This window comes from Astatotilapia calliptera, chromosome 6 (assembly GCF_900246225.1).
Source record: "Astatotilapia calliptera chromosome 6, fAstCal1.2, whole genome shotgun sequence".
In the NCBI taxonomy this organism is placed as follows: Eukaryota; Metazoa; Chordata; class Actinopteri; order Cichliformes; family Cichlidae; genus Astatotilapia; species Astatotilapia calliptera.
Window position 1 is genome coordinate 13,686,016 of NC_039307.1, and position 24,676 is coordinate 13,710,691.

The 24,676-nt window shown below is 39.0% G+C and overlaps 1 protein-coding gene across 4 annotated transcripts in view; it reads right to left on the reverse strand.

Annotated features, from left to right (window-relative positions):
* Nucleotides 1-24,676, reverse strand: part of LOC113023937 (cytoplasmic phosphatidylinositol transfer protein 1) — a 76,307-nt gene that overhangs the window by 17,519 nt on the left and 34,112 nt on the right. For 3 of the 4 annotated variants that reach the window (XM_026170420.1, XM_026170423.1, XM_026170422.1), the window contains exon 2: nt 1,014-1,162. In XM_026170420.1, the coding sequence (XP_026026205.1) occupies nt 1,014-1,162 (149 nt within the window). Of the gene's footprint in view, nt 1-1,013; nt 1,163-7,722; nt 8,059-24,676 lie in introns of those variants that run through there. The other variant, XM_026170421.1, reaches the window with a different exon arrangement.

Here is a 24,676-nt window from a genome sequence, read left to right on the forward strand (position 1 = left end):
TAGTTCCCTGGCATAGCGAATGCTGACACGGGTATTTGTGCTCAGACAAATGGCCTACAGCATCTCTGCCTTCTTCCATTTTCTCTCTCTTGACCTCGTTTAGGCTCTGTCATATTTTTTTCCGCAAAAAAATTTCCACCTTTTCATTTTTTAATAATGTATTTCTTGCTAACTTTCATTTTAATTCGTAATAATAATTATATATATTTAAATGACAATTCATTATAACAAATAAGTAATTAATCATTCATTAAAATAAAAAAATTAACAACAATACTGCCAGTCTTGTCATTAAACAACCAAAGATACAATGAATGGACTTGATGCTTCTCGATGCTTCTCGATGCAGAGGCCATTGTGATTAGATTGTACATCTTTGCCTCAGACAAACAAGAACAATTTTAGGTCTAATCATTTTTTACCGAATTACCTGAAATTACCACATCCTGCAAGCACTCGTGTCATCGGGAAGAAATGCTGTAAATATAAGCAAATAGTTCATCACCAGGAAACACTGCAAGCGGTGTTTAGGCAATTTGAAGTATTTCTTGTTAAACTATATCACGATTTTAACCCCTGCATTGCTTTTTTTTGGATTGACTGCATTTAGGAACAGGGAATTAGGTCCCAGGTGGCGAGAATAGCCTTTAAAACAACAATCCCACAAGCATTTGGCTTTCTGGTAAACTTCTACAGAGTTTAGTTCTGCCAGTCAGTGTGGGAAGTTTTTGATTCATTTTGATTCATTGCATTCACTGAGTAGTCTTTTCTGTAAATATTCAACCATAGGGATTGAATTTGTTCGTTCCATTTCTGAAACAAACAAACAAAATATGTTCTGTGGGCAAGAAGATTCTGCCAGAGAAAGACAGCAAACAGAAATGTTCAGGAACTGGTTGGAGACCAAATGAAAATTAGATTAGATTAATGGTGGCCAGCATATAAAAGTAGCCCACACACTACTAATTAATCACATGTCGGGCATTCAACTAGCAGGAGAATATTCCACTGACCTGTTGAGGTAGACTCGTTTCTCTGTGTACTGTCCTTGGCCATGTGCCGGGTCTTCATACGGTTCGTTCTGGACAACCTCCACCCCTTCCCCTCGATCGCTCTGCTCATGGCTGTGTTTACTGATCATGTACAGCTGCCCAATCCGGTACTAAAAGACAAAACGCACAGACAGGGTGAGTTCACACTCCGAAGCAACCAAAACTGTGACAGAATCAGAAAGAAACACTGATAACAAAAGATTTCACCGAAAAAGTTCATCCACAGTTAAATTACAAATGAAAAGGTGCGCCAGTCGTACTTTATTTTTTATTTCTAAAAGCAAATATCCAGTTGATAATGTCATAACACCATTACCAGAATCTAATAACACTAACAAAAAGTACAAGAAAAAAAATCCACAGTTTGTGATTCACTAATGACACCTAAAAAAGAGCCTCGAACTGTGCTTCACTAACTGCACCCTTGACTCAGTCTAATTTGCTGTTATCACTGCAGCCACAGAGAAGCATATGCCAAAAGCAGTTATGGTCACCTTCCTTTTAGTCAGCGATTACATATGTAGAGCTTAAGAGAAATAGAATCAAAGGGAACTCAGCAGGGCATCAAAGCACCCATGCTAAAAGCAAACTTGGCTTATACACTTCTACACCTTTTGATGCACAAGTTACCTCAGTAATACGTGCATGGTATTTTTTTTCCTGTGGAGTTTAGCACTGTAGATCACCTCAGAGAAATGTTACAAGATGAAGCAGATAAATACATTCTCTTAATCCATTAGCCTTAACATTTGAATTTTTAATTTTATAACTAATTAATAGCACATGCTATAGTATTGTGTGGTCTGTGATTTCAGTCCGTTGCCAGGTGGCTGATAGGCAACATGAGGACATCCTAATATCTGATCTAGATAAGAACCTTCAGGGCCTAAGATGTAGCTACGTACCAATTTGGGTTGCTCAACTCCTGCTCATGTGGGACTTTCTGGGCAAACAACCAGACAGGGACTGTGTTCTAGTAAGATGACGTCAAGAATTTCTACAAAGCTAAAATTATAAAAGAGTAATTAAACTGTGACTGAAGAGACACTTTAGTCAATCACGAAGTAAAAATTATATGTTTATGCAACAATGAATTCCACCTGCTTATCTTGCAGTCAACAATCATTGTGTATTTACTGCATTTAATGTTACTCCTGATTTCACTGAAAGCAAACATAGAAAACAAAATGAAGTCTCAGATGCTTCTTCTGCAATAATGGATCTCTGTACAAAGGTAAAAATTGCTGTTGTATGGCAAAGGAACTTCTGTTCTATAGAACAGCGGTCTCCAACCATTTTTGCACCGCGGACCGGTTTATGCCCGACAATATTTTCATGGACCGGCCTTTAATGTGTCACGGATAAATACAACAAAATAAAACTAGTACCAGTACCGAAAAAAAGAAAATTTATTCATAACACGCGTGAAAAGACCAAGGAAAACCGAGTAAACGATAACAAAATAACGCTGAAAACCGATAAAAACCCTGAAAACTATACATTTCACACCTGAGCCTCAACTCTCGCGACCCGGTACCAAACGACTCACGGACCGGTACCGGTCCGAGACCCGGGGGTTGGGGACCGCTGCTATAGAACATGTCTCTGCAGCACACTGGAACGTTTTCAATTAACCAAATAAGTGTAGCTATGCATAAATCCAAAGCATTGTTCTGTGTAAAAAGACAAAAAAGGAGAAAGACTGATTTTTAAAGAGGAGGTCAAGAGCTGAGTGTGAGAGAAAGACTGAAGAGGATCAAAGGATGGCAAATCAAAGAGATACAGAGGATACAGACAACTGTAAATTCTAGAGTGATTATAATTAAATGAATAAGGAAACATAAAGGTGAGGCATAAACAGTCTGAGCTCTTCACTAAGAGATACTAGCTTCACAAAAGATTCAAAAACCAGGAAAGTTTGCCCTGGTAAATCAAATTAACCATATTTCTGTGGATTCAGCTGACCTTTTCCAGCCTCAGCTGTTAGCTAAGCTGTGATGTCCTGTCGAGGGAAAATGAGAGGTGCTCAGATAGTCGCCCAAACAAACTCCCAGCAGGCCTCTAAATTTTCTTTCTTTCTGTTTTTTTAATAAACAGGCATAAAATAAAACGACATGAAACGGTTAAAGCAGAGATTTCATCATGGAGGCTTTGCGTGTGTGGTTTTTAGAAAGTTAACTTTATCACTCGCGTGATGAATATTTAACACGGAAGATTTTCTAGTTTGTTATTTCCAGGCCGCCATATTTAGTCAAATACAGTACATATGTACTTGCACACAATACCTCAAAGTAGCTGCATGGGGGTCAAATAATATACATACAACATATTATGTTAGTGTGAGTGTATATTTCTGACTTAATTAGCCCAATTAACTAATAGTCTGGTGAAAACATAAAATACAACACCGTGTTATTATCGCTTTACAAACATGTTAATTCCCTGAAACTAATAAGTCTAAGTGTCCTGCTGAGGAGAGGTGATGGTGATTGTTATGCTTAACAGAGCTTTCAGTGGCCAACAGAGCCTCAGGGACAAGAGTGTAATCATTTGAAAAATAGACACTCCCACCAGAGCAGGACACATACACAGAGTAGGACACAGATGATGAATTAGTATAGCTTTTGATTAGTTCTGATTAAGCATGGGCCACGAGGAAAGAAAAAATCCTCCCTTTTGAATTTTAAACACTTGAAACCCTCATGTAATGCTATCGATTTAATGAAAAGAAGACTCTGTCTAAGATCATGATACATGATGTCGTCAACAGGGGCAGAAAGCCACATAAATATACGCAAAACATGTAGGCACATAGGTAAGGCACACAATAAGCCTATTTTACATACATTTTCTGTTATGACACCAAAGCAACAATTAAATAGAGTGCTTTTGTTGAATGAAACCTGACATAATGTGTTTGCCGTGCTTACATTCCTTAGCTATATCACTTTTCCCCCCCATGCAATCTATGCATTAAAGGTCACAGGCACAGCTGCATCACCTTGGCTCTGCATCCTCTGTGGTGGACTAGTTTCACTGTGAAAGTAACACAATGACTCAAATCCTTTGTGGCTGTTTGGCCCACACACTGCTCTGGGCAATGATATGTATTCGTTGTTTCACACAGACAGAAACATGCATGCATGCACGTACATTACATCCGTGAACACACACACACCATGCACACATACCCACTAACCATAAAGATAGTTGTCTAAGCACAACACTAGCAGAGTGGAGATCTGGAAGCAGAAGCAGGCTACAGTGAAAAATTAAGACGTACGGGCATTCTCCCTCCTTCCACTGGTCAAATAAAAGCCAAAATGAAGTGAATTTTATTTTAGCAAAAAAACAAAAAACAAAAAACCCAAACCTCTGTATTCAACATAACACACACTGGCTCAGACGGATGGTTTTGGTTAAACACTCTAACCTAGACTACAGTTTAAGATTCCTCATAAAAACTTGAAACGAGATGAAGCTAAGTTTAAAAAAGTATTCCAACCACTACTACTGCAGCACTGATAAACAGTAAGAAAAAAAATGCCTTGTACTGCGTTGCTCTCACATTAAAGCCAAAACAGTAATAATTGTGTATAAATCATAGTTTCACAAAAAAAAACCTTCCTCTCCAACATCTCAATTTACAATAATACCACATTTCACATTTCAATTCACTTTCAATTTTCAAAGTACTGGTACTGCACAGTTTTTGAATTTCAGTGAGCCATGAGGAGAGACAGGCCAAGCAGTGAACCAAACACCATGTGACATTTAATTCATTACATAACATACTATGGTCAATGCCTCAGATACAGCTCACGTAATTAGTGTTAAATGGACTGGCATTTAGATAGCACATTTCTAGTCTTGCTGACCACTCAGAACTCTTTTACACTACAAGTCCTTTTCATACACATTAACACAGGATTGCATTTTATGACATTTTTAAGTCATAAAAAACTGGTTCAACACTTGCTGAAGAACAGCAGATATGTTGAGGTTGGTGGGATTGAACCGCCAACATTCCAACATTCTGATTAGTAGGCTATCTGCTCTTACCTCCCGAGTCACCGTCGCTCATTTGGAGTTGGGTTTCTGGTTACCTACTGAAAGTTACAGCCAATATTAAATCTCTTTTTAGCTCTGGAAATATATGATTCTAACTGTTCATGCAGCTCAGCACTAACAGCTGCACGATGTCCATCAAATAGCCAAAGTTGCTTTCAACTGACAACAGTATACATATAGTGAGTGTAATGTAATGAAACAAACAAAAACTAAGCTGATAATAATCACAACACGTAGCCATTTTAACAGCCACTTACGTCTAAAAAGCACCACTGCTGCTAAGCCCACTTTAGCAGCAGCAGTGCAGAACCCACTAAAAAGTTCAGTGAAGTTCAATGAAGTTCAGTGAGTTCAGTCTAGCACAGGGCTGTCATGTTGCAAGATTATGAAATTCATCAGGCATAGGACATTTTCTGCACTCACAGCATACCTTCAGGACATTTTGACATCAGGCTTAGTCCTGAAATAACCCGTGTACAGTGTAGTGCTCTGTACTGCACAACCTCTGAAGTCCTGAAATGCATAGCCAACCTTCAAGTGTTATGCAAGGGCAGGCCTATTCAATCTTATGTAAACAGTACTTAGGCATTTATTTCCTTGGTTATAACACTTAAACGAGTCAATGGTTTCATTTACTCTGCTTGTAATATGTTGACTTTCAGATAGCTCAATCACAGACAATAAATCTGTCATGGACCATGTGTATACACCGTGATAGACTAGCTACCTGTCCAGGCTGTACCCTGGATCTTACTCTATGACATCTGGGAAAGACTCCAGCAACCCTGAATTGGTTAAGCAATGAGAAAACAGCTGACTAGATGGAAGGTCCATGAGATCAGCAGTGACAATGGACACTATATGAGTTTTTGGGCTATAGAATACTTTTTACAAAAATAAAAAGGTTTGTGTTAACTTATTATTACAGCATATACCCAAAGCTGAATCATCTAAAGTTATTAATTACATTAAGTTCTTACATCACTGTCAAGAAGCCATTACAGTAACATCCAGGGCAAAATGCATGTTATTTTTGCATCATATCAGTTTTGTCTCTCCTAATCTGAGTCATGGCCTGCTTTATTAATAAAAGCTCACCTCTTCAATGAAGTCTCAAAAGCTTCTAAAAACAGCTCTGGGCTGTGGAAGAGATCCAGCCTGATAAGCTAAGAGCTACTGTAAATAATGCATATGCACTCCATTGCTTTCCTGTGCGCCACACAAAAACCAGTGAGGTGAGTAGTGTCAACTGAAAGACACTGCAGTGGCAGAGGACAAAGTAAGGGGAGCGTCACAAAGATATCTGGAGTTTTGTGAGTAATGACAAATTAAAGTAAATGCAAGTGAGGTACTGTCACCTTGAAATAAAAGCTTTGAACACAAGTGTGACATCATCTTAATTCACTATTCATTTAGACAAGACGTGTCCTCGTCCATTCATTTTGACATTGATGAGTTGTAGTGGCCTTTAAAAATATCAAGGACTAGCATACGTCATCTTGCCCTCTTTTGTGGGTCAGTGTGATGATTTTAAAATATTAAAAAAACACCCCACCATTAATATCCTCAATCACGAAGAAGCCAAAAAGAGGCTACCCAGTACACCGAAAGGTTTGAACAGCAACAACAACAAAAACAGAATAAAAAAGTCTTGTACTGATTAGTTCAGTAACCTGCTATTTTCTCCCTTTGGAGTAATCACTTCTGTGAAAGCTGTTCTGTTGAGTTACACTCATTCTTTCCCTTTTCTGGAAATCTTCACAGCGTGATCAATCATTTAGCTTTATGACACAGCTGGCCAGTGCTTGCCTTGCCTTTATTTGATTTTTCTGATAACAAGGCACTCTGGTTTGTTGTTGCTCATTAATCAATAATAATAAACTAGAGTGTGTTGTCATCATCGCCCCCAATTACGAGGTCCTGGGCTAGTTCACTGAAACCCAAACTCACAAACTAAGATGACTACATTCTTACGGACGTGAGATGAGCCAACTACGGCATCTTGCTTGAGTGCCTGTATGTGCAAACTGCATAATCATCCCTAAATTTCCATGTAAGGCAAATAATCTAATTTAATCTCAATTATTTAGCATTCTACAATTAAATGAACATGATCGACCAATATTGGAAATCTGCCAATAAAAAATCACTACCTGAAGAAGTGCCCGCATGTGCTATTTACAAATGTCCCCTTGAAGTTTCCTGAATGTCGTATGAACACTACATCACAAAAACGGATAGTCAACAAATGATACCACTTAATTATGAATCATTATTAATTAATGTCTTTTGTCCCTTCTCCCTCCACTCAACCCAACCAGTTGTAGCATATTTCGTCCTGTTAAAAGGGAGTTTTTCCTTCCCACTGTTGCAAAAGTGCTCACTCAAATGGTGGTTGTCTGATTGTTGGGTTTCACTGTATTATTGTAGGGTTATTACCTTACAGTGTCCTCAGGATTCCCATATGCTTGTTTGCCATTCACCTAGGGACCATCTTTGATCCGAGGACACCACAAGGGTTACGGGCCTCAAGGTAACTGTTGTTGTGATTTGGCACTATATAAATAAAACTGAATTGAATTGAAATTGAATAACGTACCATCGACACGAAAACCAAATGTCTGGCATAGCAGATAGCGGAGACTTTGTCCCTTGAACTTGATCGACGTTACTGGAAAGTTAGTTGTGTTTGCACCACAAAGCAACACAACTAACTCATTCAACTACCTGTAAACAGACCACAAAATGGCACTATAATGAAGGCCAAAACAAACAATACAAAGGCTGCTAACATGAATCAATCCAACATCAGCTCAAGTGTCCATAAAAGCAAGCCTGTAGAGCACGTCAGCATATCCATCAAGACGCACTGAAGTCACCGATGCAACTGCATTCCATATAGTGACCAATGAAGGAAAAATAGTCAACAAAATGGGCAAAAGTTATGTTATATCTTAATGGATATATTATAACTTTTGAAAAGTAGTGATATCTGCACTGAACATAGTAGGAGACATATAGAAGTATATACAGCCATTGAATACTTTGCTATGAGTTTTATTTACATCCATAAGCTACAAAGAATGGAGTGACAGACATTATTTTGCTGGTTCTTTCATCTAATGTAAAAGAATAATAACACAAATATCTAGAGGGGAATCATTGCTGTGAAATAATAAAATCACTGTCATTGATATGAAGTTCTTAATTATAAAATATGAGGAGTCATTTAGCCCTAAAACATCTAGCGCTAATTTGCATTCAGCATGTCTGAGCTCACCCTCAGAAAAATACTATTATCACTTGATTATCACATAATTTCAAATATGCATTCTTCTTTTTTTTTCCTCCCTTTCCCCCCCATCTTACTTATGCTTCACTTTTCTTCTGCCAACCTATTGCCTTAAAGAAATAACAAAAGCTTTGTCCAAAGTTGCAATATCTAAAGACACCATAAACAGAAATCCCTCATTAACCAAAAAAGGAGTACTACTGCTACCAGTCCTAACGGCTTAGTGTCTAGACTCAGACATGCTTCTGCAGTGGCAATACTGATAAAATGGTTGATCCTTGTATCGTCTGTTGCTGAGCGCGATTGGGAGTGGACATCGGATAATGAGGGAGAAAGATAAAAGAGAAGAAGAGGGAAAAAGGGGAGGGATTATTGAAGTAAGGGACAGGGAAGGGATAGGGAGACAGCAGAAAAGGAGAGAGGGGGTATGATTAGCAGTGTATGTCACTCTGTTTCCAGGCCTCTGCATACAGAGTAGAGGGAACTGAAATGAACGAGAGCAATAAATAAAGGCCGACCAGAATGGATTGGGGAAAATATAGAATTATTAACTGTCTGAGAGATTATCCCCCTCCTGTGTGACAACATCTCTCATCAAAGACGTGGAGGTCTTGAGTACTTTGGCTCCGCTTGCACCCTCAGAACGACACAGTGATGAAAGATCTTGAACTTAGCTTTTAATTAAAGATAAGACTTAGGCTGTAGCACTTAAACAAAAGACCCACTGATTCAATTTAACATGAAAGTTAAGTCTAATGTTGCTGTTAAGAATTAGTTTTAATTGTGCTAAAAAAAAAAAAAAAAAGACTAAGTGTAAGAGTAGCAAAAACATCACAGAAAATTGTTTGTCATTTTCTTTGGCCTTTTGAAAACAAATGTTCAGCAAAAGGTCAACAGTTGGATTTCGAGTATCTTCAAAGCTCTTGCAGATATAGCAGAAATAAATAAATAGCTTGATATTATGATTTTGATGTCCAGTCAACATCATCATTGGCACAAAATAATGTTACAGTATAAACCCTGATTCATTCATACCACACATATCAAATTTCCAAATATGTGATTAATAAAGTTGACAATTCATTTAAAGGTGTGCTTAAAATAAAAAAAAGACAATTAACTTAATATACTAATATTACATTACATATAATGTAATTAAAGTATCAATATCCCTTACTATGTAATAAATACTCAGTCCACCTTTGCAAACCTGATTTTGTATGATGAAGCTTACAAAATGCTATTATCAAGCAGTTTACTTACCCAGACAGGATTTCATTTATTCCATGATTCGTTTAACTGTAATAAAACTAGGCACACGCTACAGTATCAAGCTCAGTATCAAGCTTGCTCTATTGAGTTGGCTTAAAGAGCCTGACAAATGAGACAAGTTTAAATCTACAGCACACTTTACCATCGTTGCGTAATTAAGATGAATCCCATTATTCAATTGAACCACATAATACGCTAGTTTGAATTATACTTTGCTTTCCAAGCGCAGATTACTGGTTAATCTGATGTAGTGCAAATTATGTTTTGCAGAGAAAATGAAATTTGCCTTCACTTATGAGACACACGGTGATTTATCATTAGCTGAAAGATGTAAGATGGAAATATGTAGCCTTTCCAAACACCAGACTCCCATCAGATTGAGACAACAATAACTCGAGAAACTTCTCATTAATAACACAAGGTCGCACTCGTTAAAATGAGACGACTTTTTGTTACATTTAGAAATCTATAAATCTTTTAGATGTTTTTTTTTCCCAGAGCAAGTAAAATAAATGACCTTCCACAGAGAGCTTCTGACATTAGCCAAATACTCTTCTAAATGAGTATGGAATCAGTGAGCACATAATTAACCTGCAGTTTAACAAGGCTGCTCCTCGGCAGCCTTGTCAGCAAACCTCTCAATTTGAATGTCAATGTGAGGTAACAGTCTACACTGAAAGCTCTGATAATCACTGTGCTCCACTTGCACAGGGCCACGTTAATGCCCTCTGGGAGTACTGTGGCAGCCAAAACTGAGAGACCATTTTGTGCTTGGCAGGTACTACAACACTGACAACTTGTACGAGCAACTTTAAAAGTAGGGTTGTGAGCTGATTCGCTCAGTGTGTTTCTCTTAGCTGCAGGGTGAAAGAGCCTGTGAGGAGAAGTGTACGTGTAAAATAGTGACTGCATATTAAAGACCTGTGATTATGTAGGCTTCAATGTGGGTTACTCACTTTGTGAATACTATTGGGATCTCGACAAAAACTAAGAGTTTAGTGTAAGTCCCGTAATTAGTGATGCACTGGCTGCAGCTTTCTTGGCTGTTTTCCAATTTTTTCGTAAGCATGAGCTGCAGACGTTTATTTTTCCCGATTCTAATTTTCAAAAGTACGTGCAAACAAAAATCAACTATTCAATTGCTCATAATCCCAACATTTTTTTTAAATATGCTGGAATCCACAGAAGTCATTCACATTTGTCCGGTATTTCATTGCTCCATTTTTACACAATAAACAAAAAAAAGGTTTTTTTCTTCCTTCTGTTTTTCAGCTTTGCAATTCAGCACATTTAGATAATTCTGCTCTGGGCTTCAAAATAGTTTAATTTAGTTTTCCAGTTTTCTTAACCCGTAAGAGAAAATGTCATTGTACAGAAAAATCACTAAGACGACACATACATCTGGTACACACACATAGAAATACATACATCCACAATCCTATACTGATGCCACACCCACAGGGCCGTTTCATTACCTATCATGGCAAATATACACAAATAAACTCACATTGAGCGACAGACACATGCAGCCCTTCTTGCCCTGTTCTGTGCGCATTTAATCAACTGGGTGGCAGTGTGCACTGCTCTGAGCTGCACTCTCCAGATAAGATTATCCTTTAGCTGTAGGCCTGACAGTCAATAGGTTAGACAAGGGGCATAATTAGTGTTTGTGTGTGTGTATGTGTATTAGGCCAAGGGAGAGAGGGTAAATGAACAACACAGATAAAGATGGTAAAGATAGAAATTGAGTGAATAAGAGAGAAAAGCACAAAGACAAGTTATCAGTGTTGCCCAGCAGAGCACTATAAACATGAGAAATCAATGTGAAGGATGCAAACACATCTGCAGTGCCATCTATGCTTCTGCTTCTCCTACCTTCTCTGCTCCCTGTTAAGTGGGCACACGGAGAATGTGTACTGTGTGTCTTTGTTGGTAAGAAGTCATTTTTTTCTGCACTTGCACTTGTTTACAAAAAGGGTTTAACAAAGGGGTTAACTCGCAAAATTGATCAAAAGTATGAAATGAATTTTCGAATCCGTTTGTTTTGAGTTCGAAGTTTCCTGTTATTTGGAGGCAGTTGGTAAATGTTCTCGATGTGTGCCGAAGTTAGAACAGCGGTGTTCTTATTTCGTTTTCAGACTATACGCTGTTTGCCTGACAACCTCAGTCATCAGTCAAAACAGAATGAGTCACAATCAATTTAATGCCATAAACAAGGCGCAACATCCATCTATGTGAAAATGTTGACATTTTTCACATTGGCTGAAGTGCACAGATGGAATATTAAACTATAGAAAACAGGAAGAACGGAACAAATGCCAATTCCATTAAACCCTCCTGAATTATCATTAGCATTTAAAAAGTAATTATTTAAAAATGTTTCAGTTGTTGTGCATTGCTTTCGAAGGCTACTGCCTTGACCTTTAAGTAAAACAAACTGAGCTGAGGTGTCCACCTGTGACTTAACCTGATACCTGTCAGCTCCAAGTTCCCGCTAATGTGGGATAAAGTGCTGTCCAGCTGAGGCAAAGGAACAGGATGCACGTCTTGCTGCAGACAGTATGATTAATCACCCAACCTATTATTATTCATCATATCATCACCTAAGCAGACAGGCCTTAGCACCCACATGATGCACTGTAACATTTATACACACAAATCCAATGCCAGAGACAGTTAGATGGCTGCTTTTGCTGTGGCTTAGATGATGGCTCTGACACAATAAAGAAAATGAAGAGTCATGGAAAGTGCAGGACCAGGAAATGTTGTCGACTAGTATTTTTAGATAATTGTTTTTTCCAGAAACAGAGCCTGAAGCATTAAAGAGATGCCGGATATTTTGGCTGATATTTCCACATTAAAATGTCCCTAATTCAAATGCTGGATTTCCTAGATAATATTACAGCTGGACAGAAAAAAGTTCAATATATTAAGGAAAGTTGAGTCGAATCTCGAGATGGGCAGGGTGAAGGTCATGGTAGTGTGCCATGAACTGCACTATTTTCCTGTCACATGAAAATAGTGCACTGCAGTCTCTAAGGTCACTGCTTTGAACACTGCTGTTCATTTGACTGTGTGTCTGTATCTGTGTGTGTATGTGTGGTAGGAACGTCATATTTTGGCAGATTAGGGCAAAATATTTTCGCTGTGTTTACTATATTTAAGTGTACTCGACTCACTGTTCGGTTGGGTTAAGGCAAAACTTAGGAACTACTTTTTTAGGTTTTAGTTAAAAATTCACCCTTACAAAGCATTACCACATGCATAGGAGATTTATTTTCTTGGTGATTTGATTCGGGGGGGGGGGGGGGGGGGGTTAATCAGGACAGTGCATGTTGCTAAATATCAATATAAAAATACGATAGAGATATTTAGCAACACTGCAAATTTATATCTGTGACCTGCCTGTGGGTAACATAACAAAAATGTCGAATGTCGTGATAAAAGGGATGATAAAACAGCAGAACCTAGTAAGTTAAGCGAGAGTGTATATTACTTAAAATTATTAGCAGAAATTCTAAATTAAATGCGTTATCAGTCATTCTGTCTACGGGTGATTTATACCAGAAAAAGGTTGGCCGTTGTCTGTGCCTGTTCTAAGACCAGAAGACATCAGCAAAACATCAAAATAAACTTCTTCTGTGCTGTTTTCGGTCCCACAGAGATGTCTGTCATTCTTAATTGCAAAAATGTAATTACTGACTATTCTGAACTGGCCTAAATAAAATACATTTAATATTAGCTTGCAATTTGCATGTCATAATACGGTACTCTATCCCTTTACTGCACGTTAATCGCACTCCTGTAAATACTGGGGTAGAGAATTGAAGATTATCACTGGAGCAACACAATGTCAATATTGTATTGTGGTTGCTGATTGGCCAACTCTTTGGAGCATAATGTTTTGTGTCTTAGCCAATAACAGATTAGAATGACAAAAGTAAGTAGACTCAATTGATGTTAAAGGTTACACTGGGTGCCGGTTTAGCTCAGTGGGTAAGGAGACCACCACATGCTGCATGGCAGGAAAGCAGGAAGGGAGATGGGGCGACACGCAGCAAAGGGCTGCAGATTGAAGTCCGACCGACTCCTCTCTATCCTGTCTATCTTCACTTACTGTGCAATAAAGGCAATAAGCCAAAAAATAATAAGAAAAAAAGGAGGACCTTACCCCTTTGCACGGCTTTCAACTCTGTTGAGATATTTAATCAGAGTCTCAATAACAGATTCTTCAAAAAAGGCAGGAAAAAGCCTCATCTCATGTGGAGAGAGAGGGGGGAACTGAGGAGAAGCATAAATCACGATGGAGGAAGAGGATGCAGATAAGGAAAACTGTTCTTGATTCAATGGATCCTCCCTCCTTGTCCTTTCTGGCCAACATAGGGACTGTAAATCCCCCCCGAAACTTGAGAGGATGTAAACAAACCCTTAGCTCTGTTTCAAACCTGTGCTTTTGCTGGGAGACACTGTCACCTCACAACAAGTTTATGTTAGCTTAATTGGTGAGTCCAAATTGGTTGTAGGTGTAAATGTGTCTGCCTCTCTGTGTTAGCCGTGTGACAGACTTACGAACTGTGCAAAGCGCTCTAGATCCCTCCCCATTGGACAAGTGGTAAGATGGATGATTATCAACCAAATCAAATTCTCAATTGTATATATCCAGAGTCTTGCAAAAGAGCTTTGTAGAATCTACACGATTCATCAGAGTTACTAAGATTGATGTTGTTTTAACCATAAATATCTCAAGTTCAGAAGCAATCCATCCCACAGTTTTAAATAAAGCAGTGTATTTACAGCTCCTGATATACATATACCACTCGTAAGTAAGATTACCAACAGCGCCAGAGGACTTTATACCATGAGAATAGCAAAAAAAAAATGTGGATTGGCTTCAACACTGAACTTGGCTTTAACCAGTACAGCACTTCTGGCGAAATACAAATTTTTAGGGTTAAATATATTAGGAGAATGTATACAAATGCTTCCCTACCCTAAAGGCATTTGTTCTCTATAAACAATTTAAGAAATGATATTATGTTGTAGAAATTACATTAGAAAGCATCTAACTTCTTGAAATGTGCAGTATTTTATCATTATTCCAACTACAAACGCATTTCTTGGACAAGAACAAAAAGCTGTGATTCTAACGACGTCACGGACAGTTGCCATGAGAGGGCATCGAATCCAATTTTAGGGGGCATGAAGCCTGTGTGGGAGTAGATGAGGTGCTGACCAGGACACCCTTGGTGTCATCTGAGCTTGTCAGTAACTATAAGCTAAAACTAAAACTATATACAGTGGGGCAAAAAAGTATTTAGTCAGCCACCGATTGTGCAAGTTCCCCCACTTAAAATGATGACAGAGGTCAGTAATTTGCACCAGAGGTACACTTCAACTGTGAGAGACAGAATGTGAAAAAAAATCCATGAATCCACATGGTAGGATTTGTAAAGAATTTATTCGTAAATCAGGGTGGAAAATAAGTATTTGGTCAATAACAAAAATACAACTCAATACTTTGTAACATAACCTTTGTTGGCAATAACAGAGGTCAAACGTTTACTATAGGTCTTTACCAGGTTTGCACACACAGTAGCTGGTATTTTGGCCCATTCCTCCATGCAGATCTTCTCGATAGCAGTGATGTTTTGGGGCTGTCGCCGAGCAACACGGACTTTCAACTCCGGCCACAGATTTTCTATGGGGTTGAGGTCTGGAGACTGGCTAGGCCACTCCAGGACTTTCAAATGCTTCTTACGGAGCCACTCCTTTGTTGCCCGGGCGGTGTGTTTTGGATCATTGTCATGTTGGAAGACCCAGCCTCGTTTCATCTTCAAAGTTCTCACTGATGGAAGGAGGTTTTGGCTCAAAATCTCACGATACATGGCCCCATTCATTCTGTCCTTAACACGGATCAGTCGTCCTGTCCCCTTGGCAGAAAAACAGCCCCATAGCATGATGTTTCCACCCCCATGCTTCACAGTAGGTATGGTGTTCTTGGGATGCAACTCAGTATTCGTCTTCCTCCAAACACGACGAGTTGAGTTTATACCAAAAAGTTCTACTTTGGTTTCATCTGACCACATGACATTCTCCCAATCCTCTGCTGTATCATCCATGTGCTCTCTGGCAAACTTCAGACGGGCCTGGACATGCACTGGCTTCAGCAGCGGAACACGTCTGGCACTGCGGGATTTGATTCCCTGCCGTTGTAGTGTGTTACTGATGGTGACCTTTGTTACTTTGGTCCCAGCTCTCTGCAGGTCATTCACCAGGTCCCCCCGTGTGGTTCTGGGATCTTTGCTCACCGTTCTCATGATCATTTTGACCCCACGGGATGAGATCTTGCGTGGAGCCCCAGATCGAGGGAGATTATCAGTGGTCTTGTATGTCTTCCATTTTCTGATGACAGTTGATTTTTTCACACCAAGCTGCTTGCCTATTGTAGATTCACTCTTCCCAGTCTGGTGCAGGTCTACAATACTTTTCCTGGTGTCCTTCGAAAGCTCTTTGGTCTTGGCCATGGCGGAGTTTGGAGTCTGACTGTTTGAGGCTGTGGACAGGTGTCTTTTATACAGATGATGAGTTCAAACAGGTGCCATTCATACAGGTAACGAGTGGGGGACAGAAAAGCTTCTTACAGAAGACGTTACAGGTCTGTGAGAGCCAGAGATTTTCCTTGTTTGAGGTGACCAAATACTTATTTTCCACCTTAATTTACGAATAAATTCTTTACAAATCCTACCATGTGAATTCATGGATTTTTTTTTCACATTCTGTCTCTCACAGTTGAAGTGTACCTCTGGTGCAAATTACTGACCTCTGTCATCATTTTAAGTGGGGGAACTTGCACAATCGGTGGCTGACTAAATACTTTTTTGCCCCACTGTATAGTTTATATAGTCTATCTCTATAACTTACTATAATCATATCATCGGTCTTCTGTCACTTCATTCACTCCACTAATATGTCTTTTCACCACTGCCCTATAATCTAATTCGATTCACTTCCATGTCAGTGAAACTCTGAATCTGTTTTTCATTTTCACAAATCGGTGCTTTGCTCTTCACACTGTCACTGTGCAGATGGTCAAGAGTTCTTGGAGTTGTGAGAACTTCCTGAACATGGAGAATAATAGTTCATCTTGACATGTTTATTTTTACTCTCCAGACTAAAAGAGCTAAACGTAATGTATGAGCTGCAAAAACACATAAATGTATGCATGTGTGAAAGTACTTCCTCTTCACTGCTCAGAGACATTGCACACAGTAGCCAAAGAGGTACTACTGCAGACTGACGACAGCAGCTAGACAAAGCTACAAAGTGACAGCTCACTGCAGAACAAAGGTTTAGAGGGTTACCTGCTTGTAATGTCTTTTTTCCACTTATAACAATACTTCTTACATATAATTATCTTTATGTAATTAACCTTGTAAAATGCCATAGTTTTACCTGAGATTTACTTCTGATTTACAACTTACCGCTGGTGTTTCAACCCTCTATGCACTAAGTCTCACTGAGTGCACCTTAGAATTAGTAACGACAAGTGAAAAATAATAAGTGAATTGTGACTGTAATATTGTTACCGTAACAATCCAAAGCAGATTTTGAAGCGATACAACAAACATAAATAGAGTTAGACAGAGTGTGAGTGCAAGCACCCAAGACAGAAAGAAGCTGAGAGTGAAAGTGTCATCGCATACTGATATAGCCTTGTTCTACCTGGTTCTGCTGGAGGTTTCTTCCTGTTAAAAGAGAGTATTTCCTTCTGGCTGTTGCCAAAGTGCATACTCGTCTGATTGTTGGGGTCTGTCTGTATTATTGTAGGGTCTTTACCTTAAAATATTAAGTGCCGTAAGGCGACTGTTGATGTGATTTGGCGTTATATAGATAAAACTGAAACTGAAATTAAAATGTAAAGACAGTAAGCAGAGAAAATCTGCCAGCTGGGCACTTTTCAAAGGGAATCATTTCTGCCAATCAGCACCTGTAAATCCAGAAACATCATACTAATGACAATCCTTCATTGCTGACAGTGGTGTTAATCATAACATCTATCTCCAAGAAAGATAACATGTATATTTTATTATTTCCCCAAGTGCAATAGAACTTCTTTAAAGAGAGACTTTTTCCTTTGGAGTGCAAAATGTGTGTATGTAAATTAAAGTCACTGTGAAGTAATATTTTTACTGCCAGACAAGACGAGAAGTTCAACAGCTTACGAAATAAGCATTATATTTCGAGCATTTGCAGATGTCCAAAAGGGCCCATATTATGTTTATTTTCAACTTCATACTTGTGTTCTTGGACTAGCGTCTTTGCATGAGTCACAGTTCAATTGAGTGATTTTTTTAATATCCTATGCTGGGCCTCGAATAACTGTTCTAACAGAAATCATGCAGAGTAGAAACAATGTGTAAAACTGAGCCTAGATATAGACACATAAACACACACACACACACACACACACACACACACAGTTTCTATAATAGCCCTAAAGTGATGGCGATGGCTGAAACGTTAAATTTTTCAAAATGAATTATCAACTTGAAGCAACAAAGAATCCCCTGGGGCTTCACTGTTCTCTCCCATTTCCTTGGCTATACATTGCAGAGTGGGCTGTGTGCTCATTTAAGATAATTTGCCACTTTGCTTTCTCTTTATTTAAGCATTGTCATTGCAGTTTACTACATGTTGAGGGAACTAATATAAAAGCAACTCAACTGTATTTTCAAAGAACAAGTCCGCTGTGGAAAACAGTAAATCACAGGCCTCCGGCATATAGGCAGGGTATGAATAAAAGAATAGCAAGAAGCCTGTGTGTGATTGCTTTTGTGTCTGAATCCGTTAGTGTTTATGAATGTAGTGGCTGGGTGTAGGAGTGCAGGTGAATGGTTTGTATTGCACGGGGAGGTTGTAAATATGAATGGTGGATTGAGAGAGTGAACAAACATAACTTAAATGAAAAGGTCAGGATGGCAGATAGCAGCTTTGATGGGAATCCCCACTGGGGTGTGTGTGTGTGTGTGTGTGTGTGTGTGTGTGTGTGTGTGTGTGTGTGTGTGTGTGTGTGTGTGTGTGTGTGTGTGTGTGTGATATCAGCAGGGCCACTCACTGTACTATTTTTAACCTTGCTTGTTGAGGTTTTACTTCATCATTGGGGACTAAAGACAATCAATTTCAGCCTCCTCCACTTTCCTTTTCCTTCGTCTTCCTCTATTCTTCATCTCACAATTTTTCTCCATATTTACCTCCATCTCTAAGACTTAAAAAAAGTAATCTTAACCCTGTTAAAAAACTGTTAAGTATATGTAAAAAAAAGAAGTCTTAACATTAGAGCCAGTTTCTCTAGCTTAAGAAAGGAAAACAAAAAATGACTATTAAGCTGATAACATCTCAACTAACAGCTGATTAGATTAATTAAGCTGTTAAATGTCTGATTAAGTCTGAATGAGATGCTCTGAAAATCTGACAGCGAATAAAATCTAAATAACAGTCCTTTGCCAGGATGAGCTTATTGATTTCTATGAATGAAATCAGGAAATTTATTGGCACTTTAGCAAAGGCATTTATCCCTTTAAAGGTAAGAATAGGTCTTTATGGATATTGTTTCTTTCCACTTGTGGGTTAGTCACAGAGCAAAAATAGCACAGCAACCTCCTTCCCACTAAATTTGGTGGTTGCCCAATGATTGCAAAGAATTTCTTTAGCATTTGGCAACCAGTTGCAAGCAGCTTGCCATACAGAGGTTGCACATACATTTTTAGACATAAGTTGTAACGGCCGCCTTTTTATTTGTGCTGCAGGGAAAAGCCTGTTCTAACGTTTGAGTCTAAGGTTTATTTTTAGCACCTGGCGGCTTTTTTACTTCTCATCCGTAAACAATTTGCTCTTTCACGTGATTCAGTTTATTTTGAAAAGTCTCAACAGGATCTTGAGCTTTATTGTGAAAAGTTTATGTGGAACATAAACAAGCGGACATGCGAAGGTGTTACCGTCGTTGTTGCTAACGACAACGCATAAAAACAGGCGCTTGTCCGTCAGTAGTGTGGTTATATTACATATAAGAGAAAGAGAGAACTTTAAGAAATTAATATAGCCACTACAGTGACCATCAGAACGATGAAAAAAATATTGCCGTAAACAGTTTATTTTGCGACACCACGAAATAAACGATAGCGTAAAATGAAACAATAGACGTTTTTATATCGTCATCCGATATATATCGTTATATCGAACAGCCTAATTGCATGAAATTGCTATTCGGATCCATCGAAAACACCCAAGCCATCTGCTACAAATAAGATCGAGTAAAATGTATTCATGATCAGACGATAAGCTTTTTAGTTGGGATTGATTGCAACTGAAATTTCTGACACATCATCCAACTGTAGTGGCTGCTGTATAAATGAGTGAATGAAAGGGTTTATTCTGAAAGAAGAAAATTGTGTAAAGCTTCTGTGAACTGTTTCTCATCTGTGTCACTCTCATTCATCATGAAACTGATCTTTCCAGTTGCTTTGTAACATCCTGAAAGTTTACACTAGTTCACAAACTGTGCTGCACTGCATTATCCACCAGTGCAGGGAGAGTAACGCAGTGAAACTTTGCTACAAATCTTATTTCTGTTGCCGATGTTTGTTCACCAAAAATCAAATCAAAGTATGCCCATCAAATAAAAATCCCGGTCTTCCGTTTCTACAATAAGCAGACAAATTACACTGGAGAGACAGATTTACTTAAGAGACCACTGCACTGGCTGAAGGAGGCTTTCAGGTCAAATCTAATGAAAAACAGACAGTCCATGTCTTTGGAAACAAACTGCTGCATTCAAATCCTTTTCAAGAGTAAAGATTCACATTCACTGCCTCATTCATGCCAACAGACTGCTCAACACTGATGACTCTCAAATGTTGCTCAATATTTATTATTCATTTTACACACTGACTTTGCTGATGAGCTTATGACAGATTTAGCAGGGTGTGATTAAAACAGGATGAAACAAAACTATTAATGGTAACATTTAATTCTTTAAGACTTAAGTATTTAAGACTTTTAGACATTTAGCACACAGCTTTTGGCATTTTACCACAGAATAGGATTTAGGAAACGATAAACCCTGCTTCCATATAGTGCGGATACAGCCATGTGAAAACACTTTTACCAACTTCTCTCCTGACTTTAACGTCACCTCTTATCTGTTTAATGTGATATTGCTATAACAATAACCCCCCCCCCCCCCCCCCCCCACCACCACCCCCACCCCCCCATTTATATTGCTATATTCCACCCCCTACCATCTCCATGCCTCATACTTTCATCATGCATTAATGCATATGGCACCTCACGTGACCCGCGCATTACTGATTCAGTGTACTTGTGAGTGGCATGCTGGGCTATTGCATAATGATGGTTCAGATAGCATTACTGTCCATGGTGGTGTAATTCTACACACGTTAATGATTCCCAATGCAGCATGACGGCATAGCAAGTAAGCCGAGGTGGATTTCTCGCCACCCATGTTCACTTACTCCTCGGTCATCAAAGACATTGTTTTCAAAAAGAGAAAGGGAAAAGAAATTGCCTTTCATTAATGTACTTTCTACCAATGCTTTATTTATTTATAAACCACATTAACTACCTGTACTTCAGATTTATTTTCAGTGCAAATGTAGAAGATTTTGGTATTTTAATTCTCACCACCTCAAAATATTAACTCAACTGTAATGGAAGAGTTCATAATGCTTCATATCTGTTTGATGCCATGCCAAATCTACCACACAATAAGATCTTTTAGCTGTGAAAGGCCAGTCAGGACTTCCGTCTCCATTTTTAATTGTGCACTTTCCATCTGACCTAACCACTTTAAACCAGCAATGTGACCAGGTGAGAGAATGAGTGTTAACAACTACACCATTCCAAATTATGTCCAAATCTATCGATGGATATAATTTTGTGCTCACATAAAACATTCTGTACATGGTTCAGTCTCCAGTCACACTGGTGTGTTAGTGCAAACCAGCATTTATAAACAGTTTCCATTCCCACAAGTAGCAAAATTATAGGAGAGTAATCTGGCAACCGGTCGTCCTGGCATCAGAAGGGAACGTCAAAACAAATCTGACTCCAGTTACTGTAACTTAAACTAAACACACTGACTTGTCTCGCCTGTACTCTGTCGTTAATATTATGTCCGTGTTAATCCCAGGAAGGAACATAGCAGAGGCTCTGTGCAGTTTGCCTTTTTTTTGTATTGTGCTCATTTTTCCAAGCCTAAGAAACTGCTAGCATGCTTTAATACTAGTCTCGAGACACCTACAAAACCCTGCATGTCAGATTGGATAAGAGTTTTTTTCTTAATGAATGCACTGTGGCTCTCTTGGATGAGGACCAGATCCTTTCAGGTGCTTTATTTGAGTAAAGTGACACCAGAGTTTAACTGGCACTACTCCCAATAACCTTGGAAGGTTGTGAAAGTGCAAATAAACTGCTACAAATATTACTGATGTGAATTCACTCTGTATCTACTCCAATTGCTGAAATTGCTCAAACAACTCCCAGAAAAAACATTTCCTTAATTAATCAATCCAGTTTCATCTTTCTGCTGTTGTTAACATGAGCATCACGTGCTACCCCGAGAGCAGCCCTCTGTGCATTACAGGCTTGCTTGGCTTAGTCCCTCATGCCACATGTATATGTAAGCACGCTGCTGAACAATAAGGGGAAAATGCCACAGCGCACTTGTTAAGGCAAATCCGCTCACACATTCACACACAGCCACAGTCACAAGGACTTTGTGGCGTTACCAAGGCAACCAAAACACAAGAGCTAATTATAGTTACAGCTATAGACTCTGGGATAAAACTCAGGCACACTTACACGGACAAGCACACAAACCAGCTGTCAATACATCCCAGTCCTTACAGGTTTTAAGTCAACAGGCATAGTGCTTATGTGAAAATGAACACAGCTGCTCAACCTCATACTATAACGAGTCACATATACATGTGTACAGACGATTTTAATGATTGCAAGTACACATGTACAATGCTTTCAACATATTCTCAAAGTATTTTATTTTACTTGCAGAAGTTTCTCCTAGAACACAAGCACACATCTGAATATTCCTTTTGTATATTCTAATAAATGAGCTGTACTGTGTAATGTGGTATTTTTGGTAATTAGGAGCCATCTGTGGCAATCCAAGCGCATGTAACTGTTAAATTCTCTGATAATATGCTAATGAGCATCCTATATTTCTTCTACATGAACAGCTTAAGGAACAAGTCACTAAAAAATAAGTCACGTATCCTCGCTGAGCTGTACTGAAGGCATTTCATAGATGGAAATGGATATAAATAGCATCAAAATACAAAGAAATACGAAGACATGTAAGACAGGGTCCAGAAGGACTGGGAAAAAAACTCAAAACAGTTCCATATGTTTAAACTATGGACGTTTTTTGTATATACTGCAGCCTCAGTACTAGAATGTGGCAACAATATCAATCCCATCCCAAGTATATAGCCAAATAATTTCACAATAAGTGACTCTGATGAATCAGAGTGTGTAATTGAGTTTTTTTATTGCCCTTTCAAAAAACTATTAAGGCTGGGCTTTTCTTTATAGTTACTTTCAGCTAATGGGGCGACCGTGGCTCAGGGGGTTGGGAAGCGTATCCGTAACTGGAAGGTCGCCGGTTCGATCCCCGGTCGTTGTCCTGGTCGTTGTGTCCTTGGGCAAGACACTTCACCTACCGCCTACTAGTGTTGGCCAGAGGGGCCGATGGCGCAATATGGCAGCCTCGCTTCTGTCAGTCTGCCCCAGGGCAGCTGTGGCTACAACCGTAGCTTGCCTCCACCAGTGTGTGAATGAATAGTGGCATTGTAGAGCGCTTAGGGTGCCTTGAAAAGCGCTATATAAATCCAATCCATTATTATTATGACATTATTAAAAGATTCAATAATGTAAAAATACTTAAATGCAGATTTCTGACAAAATATGCCGGAGGTGCGTTAAACTACATCGGGGTGGGCAACTCCAGGCCTCCAGGGCCGGTGTCCTGCAGGTTTTTGATGTGTCCTTGATCCAACACAGCTGATTCAAATGGCTAAATGACCGCCTCAACATGTCTTGAAGTTCTCCAGAGGCCTAGTAATGAACTAAACTAATCATGTGATTCAGGTGTGTTGACCCAGGGTGATATCTAAAACCTGCAGGACACTGGCCCTCGAGGCGTGGAGTTGCCTACCCCTGAACTACATAAACAATCAGCATTTCACAGCAGCCACAAAAATATTCCAATCATCCAACTTCTGCTTGTAAATTTCAGGAAATATTCTTTTGGGTGCTCAACATACATAATACATGTTTATTACATTTAAATATCACATTTTTAGTCTTTACTGCAATGGGCCTCTACCTTATGGCACATGGATCGCCTGTTTAACCTACATTGGCACCCCAAGAAGAAAGTAAATATTAAATCCACAAAGTAAGTATTAAAATAAATAAAGCAGCTGGAAGATTTCTAAAATTTCTCTACTTCTTATTTTCTGCTGAAGCACACATTACCCGTGGTTACTGCTGACAGAAATACACTAATCAATGTTGAAAAAGGAAGTGCAGGGATTGGATTAAGCACAGCAGACCTTCAGACCCTTTCTGCCTTTAATATCCTCCAACCAGCCAGAGCAGCTGGACGTAACACTGTAAGAGGTGCGATCAACCCACAAAGAGAAAAAGAGAGCTGGCATAAGAGTTACGCTAAATCAGTTTGGACCCAAGGCAAGAAATAAGGCTATTTCCTCTGACCAGCCTATTTCTGCTCACTGTTATCCAACCTCTGTGGTGCTTTTCCTCAATTTGCATCTTGAAGAATGTAATCAGCAGTAGCTCAAGACAAACCACATGGCCAACATTTTATCTCTGAAAACTGCACATCTAGTAAACACTTCCCCATCTTGCTGCATAACAGCAGAGCTTAAGT